This window comes from Ambystoma mexicanum, chromosome 1p (assembly GCF_040938575.1).
Source record: "Ambystoma mexicanum isolate Mex_15411 chromosome 1p, UKY_AmexF1_1, whole genome shotgun sequence".
In the NCBI taxonomy this organism is placed as follows: Eukaryota; Metazoa; Chordata; class Amphibia; order Caudata; family Ambystomatidae; genus Ambystoma; species Ambystoma mexicanum.
In genome coordinates this window covers 1,347,815,574-1,347,829,811 of record NC_090921.1, presented here as the reverse complement: position 1 = coordinate 1,347,829,811, position 14,238 = coordinate 1,347,815,574, and the positions used below count along the sequence as shown (strand labels likewise).

General features: G+C 46.6%; 1 protein-coding gene across 3 annotated transcripts in view; it reads right to left on the bottom strand.

Annotated features, from left to right (window-relative positions):
• LOC138454213 (myocardin-like) overlaps positions 1–14,238 on the bottom strand; it is a 184,812-nt gene that overhangs the window by 29,237 nt on the left and 141,337 nt on the right. For all 3 annotated transcript variants that reach the window (XM_069607024.1, XM_069607025.1, XM_069607026.1), the window contains exons 9-10: positions 13,789–13,981; positions 6,502–7,194 (exon numbers count right to left, since the gene is read on the bottom strand). In XM_069607024.1, coding sequence (XP_069463125.1) covers positions 6,502–7,194; positions 13,789–13,981 — 886 coding nt within the window. The remainder of the gene's footprint in view (positions 1–6,501; positions 7,195–13,788; positions 13,982–14,238) is intronic.

Here is a 14,238-nt window from a genome sequence, read left to right as displayed (position 1 = left end):
CTGCATGGCAGCTCCTGGAGAATGCTGGGGATGTGGAAGGTGTGCAAAGGCAGTTGGGATCTACCTGAAAGGACCCAGCAGCCTGTTTCTAACTTGATTGCCGCAGGATTAAAGTTTCATGGGACAACCCCTACCTTCCACTTTTCTCAAGCTAATAACGTCCAATAATGTTTGGTATTAAATAACACATTGGCATGACACCTGATGTCTGCACTTACCCTTGCACTTGCCACCAGCTGGCCGTACTTCTTATTTTTTATTTAGTCTATTTAACCCATGTACTGCACTGTCCCCTCGCCTCCACACCTGCACTTGCGCGATCTGAATGACAACTGGCCTACTAGGATCGTTGTCTCTGTCTTCCCTCTGTTCCCCCCCCTCCTTGCCACGTCGCGCCTTGAAACACTTGTGTGGAGGCGCGTTATAAATGCCATATCATATCATATTGTTGCTTGAGACCATTCAGCTTCAGAGACGCACATGCTGTGCAATTCACAAAAGTGAAGATTGATTACAAACAAATCACTTCCACTCACTGCAGCTGTGCATTTACACGATTCACAAACCGAAATCGAAGTGCAGTGACTAAGATCCCTCCCAATCTCTCGTCAGTCTACCTCATAACACCCCACAAGGGCAAATCACGCAGGCTTATTTGCGCTTCTCTTTGCCTTATTGCTCTTAAAGAGAGAGCTTTCCTTCAGTATAGTAACAGCTCCACAGGATAATGCACATGCTGCAGATGTCTGTATGTGACCTGTGGGTCATAATTCGAATCCTAGTGGAAATGGCCACAAGTTATTACTAATTGACCTCCTTTTATTTAATATGGAGCATCCCTAGAACGCACAAGAAAATAAACCTTCACACTAGTCATCACTGATATACTTTTGCTCCTGAAAAGATTGCCGTTGAAGAGTTACTCGAAAGTGATTAGGGGTCCCATTAAGTTATATTGGGGGACAGGCCAAATGTTGCTCATCTTACAATAACAATAAAGCAGTGCTCGTGTTAGTAGCATGCACATTTAAGCTTGGACATGTTTCTGCCTCTCCCTTCAACATCCAGCTCCCTCTCAAACCTCTTTTCTGTTCTACATCTATGATTGTCCCCTCCCCAGCGGCTGCATCCCAATGTGTGCATACAACACTGAGCACAAGACAACGCGGCCAGTATATAGTCATTGGGCCTCATTACACGGTAGGCGGTAACCATGGCGCTATTAGCGCCATGGTTGCCACCGGTACCGTACCGAGTCCGCCTTGGTGGATGGCGGAATTAACGCCCTACTCCAAGGCGAGCGGGGGCGGTAATTCCCCATTCACCAAGGCCCTTCCCCATTCCCATTTTTGCCAGGGCATAATGGGAATGGGTAAGGTGCTAATTACGGTACTGCAAATTGCGGTACCGTAATTAGCTCTGAGGTCCCTTTGCGGGTCCCATCCTTAACGCCTGGAAAAACCAGGCGTTAAAGTCAGGTCCCGCAAAGGGAACTCGTAGTAAGGCGGTAGGGGTTTACCGGTACCGGTGCCCTTACCGGTACCGGTAAACCCCTACCGCCTACCGTGTAATGAGGCCCATTGTCACCTTAACCCTTTCCACTATGCATTGTCGATGGTAAATCAGCAAATCAGTGAGCAGGAAGCATATATATGGTAAATAGACTCTGCCTGGGCTAAAGAAGAAAAGTTGACCGATCCGGTTCCTGGTTCTAAAGCGAGTACATCATTTTCACTTGAGGACATGTTTGGCCTTAAGAGAAATCTCCTGTGCTTGTGGAGGCTTGAAAAGAGCGCGCAGAAAGGGAAAATGGCCGTTCTGGTCCCTATTCCCAGAGAGAGCCCAGAAAGCCTCCACAGATGGGCAATGGGAGGTCAGTGTGCTAATGTAGACACTCAAAAACGTCTGACCCAAGACCAACCGCGAGACCCAATGGGCATAATGGCCTCACAATCATTGTGTACATGGAAGACATGTAGTCATTGCCTGCTTATTAAGGCAGGCATGTACTCACGATCATTACGTAGATGGAAGACATGTAGTAATTGCCTGCTTATTGGGGCAGGCAATGAATTTGCCAAAGGGAATGTTTGAGTTTTTAAAGGAAATTGATTGGTATCTGGATAAAACCCTGGGCGTAATGGAATTGGTAAGAAAGAAGCAACATTGTGGGATTGGGGAACATTTATGAATATGTGAATAATTCATTATATGCCAACACCCAGGACACAGTGAAAGACGAAACATGGTGCAACAATATACAAACGGGCATGCTTCAAAAGATAAATACCCTTAAACAAAAAATAAAAAGCCACCTTACCGCCCTGCCTGAAGCCAAAACACTGCATGCCAAAACCCACCACACAGAAAACAAAAACACTAAACCCTTCTCCTTCAGACTAGTCACTGAAACCGAAGTCACAGCCATCATGAAGCACATTAAACCTTCCTTATTCAAGGGCAATATTGGCCCCGCCGCACTCATCACAGACTGTTCTGAGCCACTAGCCCCGTTGGTCACTGCCTTCATCAATGTGTCACTCTCCTCAGGCATCGTCCCCCCTTCCCTAAATGAAGCCTGGGTTCGCCCGCTTCTTAAGAAGCCCTTGCTTGATCCAGATATGCCTAACAACTTCAGACCTATAACAACCGTCCCCTTCTTGCTTAAGATACTGGACAAGGCGGCATACCTCCAGATTCAACAATTCCTGGAAGAAAACAACATCCTGGGTAACAGGCAATCGGGTTTCTGGTCACGCCTCGGTACAAAGACCACCCTACTCGAGGATGCAGCCCATTTCTCCCAACAAGCCACTTCCTGGATAAACTCCTTCCTGGAAGGAAGGCAAATGAGAGTGTTCTCAGTCCAAGCATGCGCTATCCACACACCCATCCACTGCAGAGTCCCCCAGGGATCCTGCACCTCGCCTACCCTCTACAACATTTTTACTCTCCCACTCTTCAATGACCTTGACGATCATGGCATAGCGTACACGAACTATGCCGATGATACGCAAATGCTACTTCCTCTCACCGGTTCATACGAACAAGACGCCGCCATACTCAGTAAAACCTATGCCATCATCCAGGCTTGGATAGCGGCCAATGGTTTATGTCTCAATGGAGACAAGACCGAAATACTTTTGGTAGGCCCCAAACAAATCCTGAACAAATTGGACAATAAATACTCAGCATTCATCATTGACAATACCACCATCAGCATATCAGCGGCAGCTAAAACTCTAGGAGTCTACATAGACTCCACCCTATCTATGTCTCGACAAGTTAGCGCAATCGCCTCATCAGCCTCACTAACCACGAAGCTCATAAATGCAGTCAAACCCTACCTCTCCCCCAAAAATTGCCTGTCCATGGCCAGAGCTACCGTAGGGGCAAGGTTGGACGATTGCAATGTCCTGTTCCTAGGCACATCAGCCAAAAACCTGAAGAAACTTCAAACCACACAAACAGCGCCTTCAGAGCAGTCCTCAGTATACCCAAAAGGGAGCACATATCCCAAGCCAGACGGGACGGTCATTGGCTCCCAGTCAAAGAGCGCATTCATTTTGAAGCCCTCTCCATCACACACTCCTGCCTTTCAAACACAGCACCTCCCTACCTCACAGAAACCATTCACTGTGCCGCATCAGAAAGACCTAAGCGAACCCAACACTGCAACCAACTTGCCGTACCGACCTTTAAAAGAGCCAAAGCAGGAGAGGCAAGCTTTGTAGTCCTAGCCCCAATAAACTGGAACATGCTCCCACCCGCACTCAGAAAAGAAACCTCCCGCACAGTGTTCCGCAGGGCTCTTAAAACTCAACTCTTCAACTAGCCACTGACTCATACACGTACCCTTGTCTAAATGTGAAAAACAATTGCTGCCACTTTCAACGCATCTCACCATTGTTTGATTGAAAACTCACGCTGTAATCTCCTATTAACTGCTGTAAATTATTGTAAATTGTACTCTGCAATATGTTGTTTCGTCTAAGCAAATATCCTGTAACAGCGCCATGATGCCCAAGGGCCCATGTGCGCTTTATAAATGCAAATATATAAATAAATAAATAAATAAATAAAGCCCAAAGTTATGAACCTGTGTAAGAAATTATCAAGCATTGTTTTGTGAATGTTTTGCAATTGTGTATAATATATGTGTTATTGTTCTTGACAGTGTGAAAAGTAAATAGAAGAATTAATTATAACACATTATACAAAATAAATTAGATAAAGTAATCAAATATGATGCATAATGATGTCATTATTACCATAAAAGGCAGCGTCTGATCATTTGGGTCATATTTGACAGCCCCTCATTTGCAAGTTCTAACTAAATACCCCTCGTTTCTTCGGTCCTCCTCCCTCACATTCCCTGCAGCCTGCACTCCCTTCTGTGCGCCCCCTCTTCCTCTCCTATCATGCCTTTTAATGGTGCCCCCTGCACCGTGGAACCACTCCTGCACACCCTCCAAACTATACTCCCATGTGTCTAGACCTGAAAGGATTTCAAAACCAACTCGGCAGGATTTGAAATGTTTACCCGAGGCACAGTTTTTCAATATTTAGTAAAGGATGCAAGATCAAAAACGTACGAGGCTGGTTTTCCCAGCAACCCAATAGTGACCCATTAAGGGCATGCTGGGCCTGATTTACATCGCATTTTCCCCATTGAAAAACACTTTTGTTAATCAGGCCTATCCATTGTTTTTTTTTACCAACTTCCCACTGCAGCGTTATTGCCTAGTTTTGAGAGAACCTCAGTAAAAAATATATATACCCTATTTCCAAATTGCTCAAAGCACGGCAGTCTATCAGATCTTGGGCTCTTGTCTAGGGTTAACATACTCCCAAGTTCCTTTCGCCCAATGCACAGAAAGTAGATTGGCGCTCAGGAACCGGGAACTTCCGACCTAGACCCACCAACACCGCAGGTTTTGCTTCTGCCTTTCCCACTAATGAAAATGAATGAAGCCCGGGGAACTTTTCAGGCAGTCACTCTTGGACCTCCGCGACTTGATACAGCATAAAAGTGTTACAGTGTCGCACTGGTGGGAGCAGAGAACGGAGACATAGAGTTCCCCCACTCCGTTTGCAAAAAGTGAAAAAGGTTTTCTGCGCCCATCTATTACTGCGCCACAGTGAAGTTCAGGCATCAACCAAAACCAGTTTTTCTTAAATCATCTTATATTTATTGGCAGCCCATATGGGGCTGCAGGGAATGTGAGGGAGGAGGACCGAAGAAACGAGGGGCATTTAGTTAGAACTTGCAGTAATAGATGGGCACAGAAACCCTTTATCCCACTAATGAATCCCACCCCACCATTGTTTTTCTCTTAATTAGGCAAGCGCATCGAGGCCCCTAATAGAGGCAGTCAGGAGCTATGCAAGACCACTTACATTACATTCTCCGCAATGCCTTGGTGAATCACATATCCATTCGTACAGTGCCCACATAAATAAATATATATATATATAACAGCTTCCACCATGTTCCTCTAAGCACGCATCGCCCACTACAGCAAGTACAGAAACATTTTTTTGATAAAAGGTTAAAAACATAACAATACCTGTTCACTGAATGACAGTAGATACACCTTTGCTGGGGCCTTACATCTCTTAAAAGGATCAACCAACCACAACAAGAGAAACCAGAGCATAAGCAGCCACCGCTCCTATGCCGGTAACATCCTGGACAGCTCAGGCCTGTCTCATGCCAACCGACACATTCACAAATTCATCAATACATGGCTGTGTTTAGAGCCCACCACACTAGAGGAGCCACTATTTTTTTTAAATGACCCAGTTATCACAATTTCCCAGTAAATGATACAATGTGCACTTTCCACAAATTACCACACAACATTTAGCAGATTGTGAACTGTTTCCACAACGCTGCAGCGTAGCCCAAATTGACCGGTTTACGTGATGCCCTAAGCAAACATTTCCACGTGTGGACAATTCCCCCAGAGTGCGCTGGCCAATCTCTCCGCTTCCCCAGAATACGTTTCCAGTTTGCAAAATGCCACAAAGACAGAAAAACAGTCACACACATGCCCCTCCTTTGCATGGCCTGTAGCAAGTGGTCCTTTGACCTTTCAGAAAACCCTTCCCCTACATTGCAAAACATTTGTACGGGCTTTCCCCTTTGCATAACTCCCCAAGTCTTCCTATTCTTTACTCGTGTGTACCTACCCGAAGGAAATGTCTTCTCCCTTCACATCCGGCCCTCACTAATACGATTCGCCACACTAGCAAAACCTGATGTTCCACTCTGCATTTCTAGTTGTGCTACAATCCATGTCTGGTGCACGCACCAATAAAGTATCTCGCTCCTGCACATCCATCTTCTCCTCCCGTTGCCTACCCTTGGACAAGTTGCACACGCCGGTCTCCCTCCTCCGCATCCCTCCCACTCCCAAACTACTTCCATTGTACAATCTGCAACAGGCTTTCCCTCCACTCCTCCCCAAATTCTCATCTGCTCTCTTTGGGACTCACCATGAAGTTGTCACTGGCGGTGACGGCGTTGGACACTTCTTGGGTACTGGTCTGCTCTTCTTCCTTGATGTTCGAGAGCGTGTAGAGGAACTGGGCCTCACTCACCGGAGGCTGAGCTTCAGCCGAGGAGGTTGAAGGGTTGGGCCCCAGCATTGTTGAGAATGCTGAGCCCGGCGCCAGCAGCTCCCCCTTGTGGCGGTTCTTCAGACGCTTGTGCATCTCCAGTTCCACCCGCAAGTCCTCAGCCTGCTTCTGCTCCTGTTGCAGCTTCCACGTTAAGTTCTCAATGACCTTCTGCTTCTCCTGCAGCACCTGGTCTTCGTCGAACTCCAACATTTGGACGTCCTCCTGTGCCACCTCTGGACAATCCGTCTCGTCAGGAGCCACCGGTATGCCGTCACGGCTGTCCGTTAGCACAGAAGGCTGCTCAGTGGCCACCTTGGGCATTTCCCCAAAAACTGGAGTGGTTGCAGTCTGGAAGGTGCAGAGTGTGGGCGAGGGGGCACCCATCACTGCCTGAGAATGGAAAGTAGGCAGCTTTAGGATAGGGGTAAGCAGGCTGGCACTGGCAATGGGTGTGTTAGCCCGCTTAGGACACAAAGTCTGGTATGGCTTCAGGCGTTCAAGTAAAGCTGGCTTTGTCCCTGAGACCGGGAGTCCTCGTTTACGAAGTTGCTGTCGAAGCTTGGAAACCTTGGTACACAGAAAAAGACATGAGGTTACTATGCATCGCCCAACTCCAGAGAGGATATTGAAAAGAGCAAGTGTGACTAATGCTTCTAAGTCATCTCCCAGACAGTCCTCAGTGGGCATTACTCCATTGGCATCATGAGTGAGAGTGCACATGCAGTTGGAGGATTCCATTGAGGAGCAGGTATGCAAGGTGTTGAGGGTTTGCTTACATTTGGTAATGACTTTGAGGCACAAACACGGCTCAGTGGAGGACATTAGATGAAATGACCACTGACATAAAGCCCAATATCAAGATGAGTGTTTGGGCAGCCAGGATTATGTTGGGGACTATGAAAGTCTACTGGGTTCTGCGATGGCCAGAAAAGAGGGACGACCAATTGTTCCTGGTTATGTGTGTTTTTATTTATTGGAGTTGTGTAAGATGAAGGCCAAGCTCACAGCTGTTTCGTAGTGCCTCCAAAGCAAAAGGGTGGGCGAAGGGAAATCCGATCTTTCGCAGGCTCCGGGAAACCCACAGCCCAGTTAAGTGCAAAGGAGGGGGACAAAGAGAAGAGCACAATGATTAGAAGAGCGGATGTACAAAATCACAGTCAAGACACTTAGGCCGGAGAGGATCAGAAGAAGACTGTACAGGATTCAGAGAAAAAAACATAAGGGAAGTTAACATTTGGATGGACCTGGAGTGGCCCAGAAAACAAGATCCACGAGGGCCGGGCAGACCACGTGGCCAGAAAGAGCTTAGACATCTGGGCCCAAGGATTTCCTGAAGAGCGTGGTTTTCAGTTTTTTGTGGAGGGAAGATGATCCTCCAGAAATATAAAAGGAGCTGGAAGGCTATTTCATGGGGAGGGCCCTGCTACACCCAAGGTCCTGCCCGCTAGCCCAGAAGGCAGTGACAATCAATGTCTTCAAGCCAGTTGATATTTAGGGCCTAATTCATGCAACATTTAGCGCGGTGCAAAGTGACTTTGCACTGCCACTAAACACGTTCCACCAGGCCTGATTCACAGAGCGGTGCAAATTGTATTTCTGCGCCTCAAAGTCACTTTGCACTGCAAAAGTAATCTTTGCACCGTGAATTAGCGTGATCCAAAGGGTACTTTTGCACTGCGCTAAACGGAATTAGGCCCTCAGTGTCTGCAATGGAGGCGTGTCTTTGGCCTCTGCCAAAGATACATTGGAGCATTGTTCCGTTCATCTCTGTGGGCGTCGCAGCGGACTTTGACACCTGTGCTCACACTGGCACGGAGCCAGTGCAAGGAGAATAGTGGCAGGGTTATGTGGTTCATGGGTTTGAGGCCCAGGATAAGTCTGCTGATCTGTTCTGAATAGTTTGACAGTGTCATTTGGGGTTCATAGGGAGACCCAACAAAGAGTCTACTGCAGTAGTCTGGGTGTGAGACAACCACGAAGACGTCACCTGAGTAACACTCAATGATGTCCTCAACTCCACCACATTCAATGAATCCAAGCGCCCTTCGGACCAATAAGCCTCAGAGTCCCCACAGTCCCCTGGCAGAGGGGAGGCAGGATGTATCATTCTAACACTGCATTGGTAACCGGATGTGAACTAATTGACCTTTTCACAATTGACCTCGGGAGAATTGACCTAATTTAAAAGGTCCATTAGGACATATATGCAGGGGGAAACCCCCCACAACCTCCCACCCAATCCAAACCCCCCCCCCCGCAACTCCCACCCTATCCCCTTGTATTATTTATAATCCAAAACCAACCCAATACATATGTAAAATAACTAAAATAATATAAAGGTCAATTGTGCTGAAGGTCAATTAGGGCCACTATAATGAGGTCAATTAGGACAAAAGGTCAATTGTAAAAAGTCAATTTGGGTAATACCCTGGTTACCTACTAAGCTTAAACATTTCCATTACAGTCTCACTTAAAGGGGCAAGAGTTAGTGAAGCTCAAAACACTGCCTACTATACCTGAACTTAAAGACAAAATAGACAGCAGTGAAACAGAGCACATCTGACATATGTCCAGCTTTAAGCTGCGCAGATCATTAATGTCACCTGATATTCTACATCCTCTGGTATTGTACACATTACCGTCCTGTATCGTTTTTTTCAGTGGGTAGGAGCTGACTGTACAGAAAAGCACATGCTTGGTCTGTTCTGCCCTCAGTCTTACTCCAAGAAGTATGATCTGCCATATAAATTATATAAATATATGTGTGCGTGTGTGTGCGTGCGCGCGCGCATTCAGCTATAAAACTGATACGTTGTTTATTCTGTATTGTGTGGCCTCGATTGAGGAAGCTACAGACATCTTTCCAACGACAGACATCTCTGACTTGTTTAGGAACATTTCATGAGGTTCCATTTGAGAGGAAAGTTATACGGAGGCCCAAAGTTAATATCAACCTACTATGAAGAATGTCTGCCCTCCCTGATTTATTTATTTATATTTTATGTTTTGTAATTCTTCCCTCCCTGATTGACGGCTCAACACCGAACTTGGGCCGGGCCATTCATTGGCATTTGTACGCACATGAAGTTGGCGAAGTACCATCCATCCATCCATCCATCCATCCATCCGTCCTGCAGGAAAGGTCAGCAAGGTCTCTTTGCAGCTAAATTCAATCATTAAAAAATCTACCAAAAAGGTGGAGAGTTTTGGTTCTCTGGGATTACCTTTGTGAATCATGTGTGCACATGAGCATCTCAAAGTTGCCCCAATCTTCTCCAGGTGTGCCCTGTTTTGCGCTTTGTAAAGCAGATGTAAGATTACCGGTGGAAATCAGAGAGGCCCACGGGCATCTGATGACTTGCTCCAGGGCAAATTATCAGCCCGATTTTGTCCAGACAAAAGAAAGTCCCAGAATAATCAGAATGCTACTGGACACTACTCTGATGGAAATATGAACTAGCAGTTCCCCTCGGGTCATCAATTATCAACAACCAGCCAATAACCGTTCTTGGTGAACGCCTTAGAATGAACTATTATTCTTGGCATGCAAATCAATGGACAGCGAAACCTATCTGACCACATTGACGGACGTCTGTGGATGTCATTAGCTGGTTTTGAGGCATTGCTACTGGTCCAGGTGGAAAGAGACCTAGCTAGCTGGGAGCACACGTTGCACTCACTGATCAATCCTACTTCCTGGATGGTTTACCAGACTTACTGTATTCAGTTAAGTTTATTGTTTCAGACATTTTCTATGTGTGTAATTGTTTAATGGATCAGTCTACAAGTAGACTTATTTTTGAAGTTCTTGTGCCTCAACTCCCTCAGGTAAGGGCACTGCCCCGTTTGTTGCCAGACTCTACATATTCGAACACGAAATGACCACTCATCAGACTCTTTCACCAAAACGCTCAAGACTGGACAGAAATTGACGTCATGCCAATGACGCTGAGCACAAAGGTGCCTTCCTTCACTTCCTGCAGGGGGGACTTTGTGCTTCCAGCTGGGTGGCTTTAATGAGCGACACGCAGGATCCTCTGCACGCATGACTAAGCGGTCTCATGCCCAATGGGATATCCCTCGCTCCATCCCAAGTCATGCAACTCGCGGAAAAACATTGACAACGTAGACGCAAGACTTGGTCGATGCTGTCTTGACGTTGAAATGACCCATTCACCATGATCTACGGGTAAGGTGGGCATGTGGAATCCGCTAGCCCGGATTTCAAATGCTAGCGCCTTTTATTGACCCAGTGGAGTCTAGACGCCCACTGGACCACACAATTCCATGAAGGTGCACCCAGGGTGATATATGTCTTTGAAAAATCTGCAACTTCTATAATGTTGGATTTCCGTGTCAAGTCTGGATTCTTCCTGGCCTTGTCCTGAACCAAATTATCTTGGACCTGTGGGAAGGGGGACATTTTATTGAATAAACTTGTTTGATTCTGCATTTATATATTTATTTCTTGTTGCTATCCTGCATTACTGTTTATATATGTGATATTTGGCGTATCAGAGTGTGCATTGACATGGCCGTAATACAGTGAATACAAAAACTAGCAAAGCACAGGAATTATTAAAGAGAACCGAAAAAGAAAGAGTTTGACACACTGTTCGCCTGGCACATCCGTAGCTCAGAAACCTTTGCCAAGTCATAGCCTATGTTTTCCAAAAAGAAAATGTGTGGGAGACGTGTAGAAATCATTGCATTTCCTGGGGTGCACCACCCTTTGATGAGCAGTCAAGGTGAGACTATATAGGGGTGCAGGGGGTTCTCTTTGGCAGTTGTATAGGAACGCTTGAGCAACCCTAGCTCCTTGCACTGCTGGGAATAAAATTGCTCTTCACCCCAGTGGACAATTCAGTGAAGGGATTTAAATTACAATTCAAGACACTTTTTGGTCAATAGCGCCTAAAAGCGATAATCTCCTTTAATTGTGAAGTAAGAGCGATTCGGTCAATGGTAGAAGGTGTGACCTTTCCTCCTGGTTTTTAGAGGTGTGCCTTGTGTGTGCACAGGATCTCTTCCCAGCCTTGAGTGTTTAAGCAGATGTCTCCTCACCCTGATTATCAGACATTGTGAATAATGTCTCACCTACCAGGTGCCTGGCATTACAATGTAGGTGATATCAGGGATGTGTCTAATTAATGCATGTTATGCTACATATTCTAACGGCATTTGATATTCTGCCCAGGATAGCACTTATTAGCACGTGCAGACAGAGGGAATTCTGTTCCCAATAAACGTTACCGATGGCATACAGCACGCGTGAACTAAAGAACTGGAATGCATTATAGTACCTAACACACTGATGCCAAGTATGAGCCCATCAGCGCTTCTCCACGGTAAAGAAATGCGCACACGTTTTACAAGACATAGAAAGGAGACTGGGGCCTTTGCAGTCTGTTGGGAAAGTGCTGAGCCGCGAGCAACCGCCGCAGCATGCGCGAGGGCAGGAATGGCCGGCAGTTTAGGTATTTCCTAGAACAGGTCCATAAATACACACAGGAGGACTTGCCTTAGTCGGGAGGGTTCTTATTTCTTGACAGGGCAGAACATAGTGGGGGAAGGATATAGGAAACCTGCCACATCACCCAAAAGCCACCACAGACCTCAAGTCGTCCCACGGCAGGCGTGAAGAGCCCAACCACTCTTGTGTTGACAGATTGTGTTTCATGAATCCGTGGGTTAAAACTGAAATTATAATGACTTTAAAACGGATGTTAAAAAAAACGATAGTCACAGTATAGGTAGGAGGGATTGGATGGTGGGTGAGCGGGTGGCTCACTGAGAGGATATTTGAGAGTGTAGGGGAGTGAGTGACTGACTGACTGACTGACAGGGTGACGCAGAAGACGTATGCAGCGAGGTGCTATACATTGGGCCGCCTCTGGCTACTTTCTGCTTGAGGAGCAGTGATCTGATGCCTGGGAGAGGTCTTTTTTTTTTAGTTACCATTCCGTGGACCGAGGGGGTTGACTGCCAGAAAATACCCAAAGTACAGGGCCCTGAACGATGAAGCACTATCCACCTTTTGCCATATGCCCAGTTTTTGGAATGCATAGATGTTGGGTTCAGGAGCGGGGGAAGTGTACAGGAGTGCATTATCTTATGAGTTGATAACGAGTGTTCGGGAATCAGACATTTGTCTTGGTGTATGATACTGTGTGTCAAGTACAGAATTTTCAGTTTTGATTGTTAGCTGGCACAGTAAGTTCTGCCTATACGCTGAAACTATTGGCACCGTAATTGAAGACGGCAGAGAGTTGGGATGTGCGGAGGGACACGCAGCATGTCAGTGTTGTTTGGGTTTTGGCCACCCTTGGACCACCCATGGCCATGTTACTGCTTATGGCTATTCTCGGCCACTGCCTGGCTCTCCCCTCCCCAAAAACACATCTCTCGGATCTCTTTGGGCAACCTCTATGCTTTTAAGGGGATGCCTTTGTTATGTCTAAGCAGTCTTCAGAAAAGGTAAAGACTCACTTACAGATGTCAGTCAGCTCCAGGGGCAATACAAATGTCTTCAGTCACTTGATTTCTATGCCCTTGCATCTGGTCCCTGCACTAAAATCCTATTAAGAACACGCATTGGCAAAGCCACCAGTTTTGACCCTTGTATAGACATAAAATAGTCATTTGCCAGGCACTGCCATAATATACCAAGTTAACGGCATAATTTGCCAGCTGTTACCATCCTACGGCCAGGCATTACCATTGTGGCAGTGCCTAGAAAATGAATATCCCATGCCTACACACAGCCAAAACTATTTCTTTTGCCAACGCGTGCTAAAGAGGATTTAGCTGAGTAGTTGCTGGTGGAGGGTGGTGGCCAATGTAGTGTTACCAGGAAATTAACTACACCGTCACCTCATTTACTATCTGAGATCAGGCAAGAAGCTACACGTAACAGTTTGTAAGGTTCCACGTCAAGAGTTAGGTTAACAGATGCATAGTCCATCAATGATAAGATGAGTGCCCACTTTATGATGTGGAGGTCTGTTCTTGATGGTACATGCATAGTCTTGTGTGATGCTGCACTGGGAAGCCGTCTTCACCAGGTTTGATTGTGATGCTCAAGCATAGGTATCATGACCCTCTAAACTAACGTGTGGCCATTTCATCTCAGGATGTGGGCATCACAAGTAGATCACTTACTGTTAAGTCATCTAGGTTCGCTGGCAGCAGTTCCAGCTTGGCGGATGGTGACGAGGCTGCATTAGCGGCCGCCAGCACCGTGGTGGTGGTGGTGGTGGTGGTACCGGATATCGCTTGCGAAGGTGCTAGGTTCATGGATGAGGTCCCCACTGGCCCAGTGCCCGTGAAGCTGATCACCTGATCTGGTGATATGCTGAAGGAGAGATGGGAGAAATGTATACAAATTGACCCATTCAGTTTTCAAGACACTGCAGCAAGACACACATAAAGAAGGCATATTCTGTCACTGCCGCCCTGCGGGAGATCAACCTCTGAAGTCTTGATGCAGAAGCTGGGGAGCAGGCTCAGTCACATGCCTCTTTCTCTGTCCTATCAGCATCCCAGAAGCACTAACCAATGGAAATGATTCCCAGTTCACCCCCTTCAACCGCCCCTTCAACCGCCCCTTCA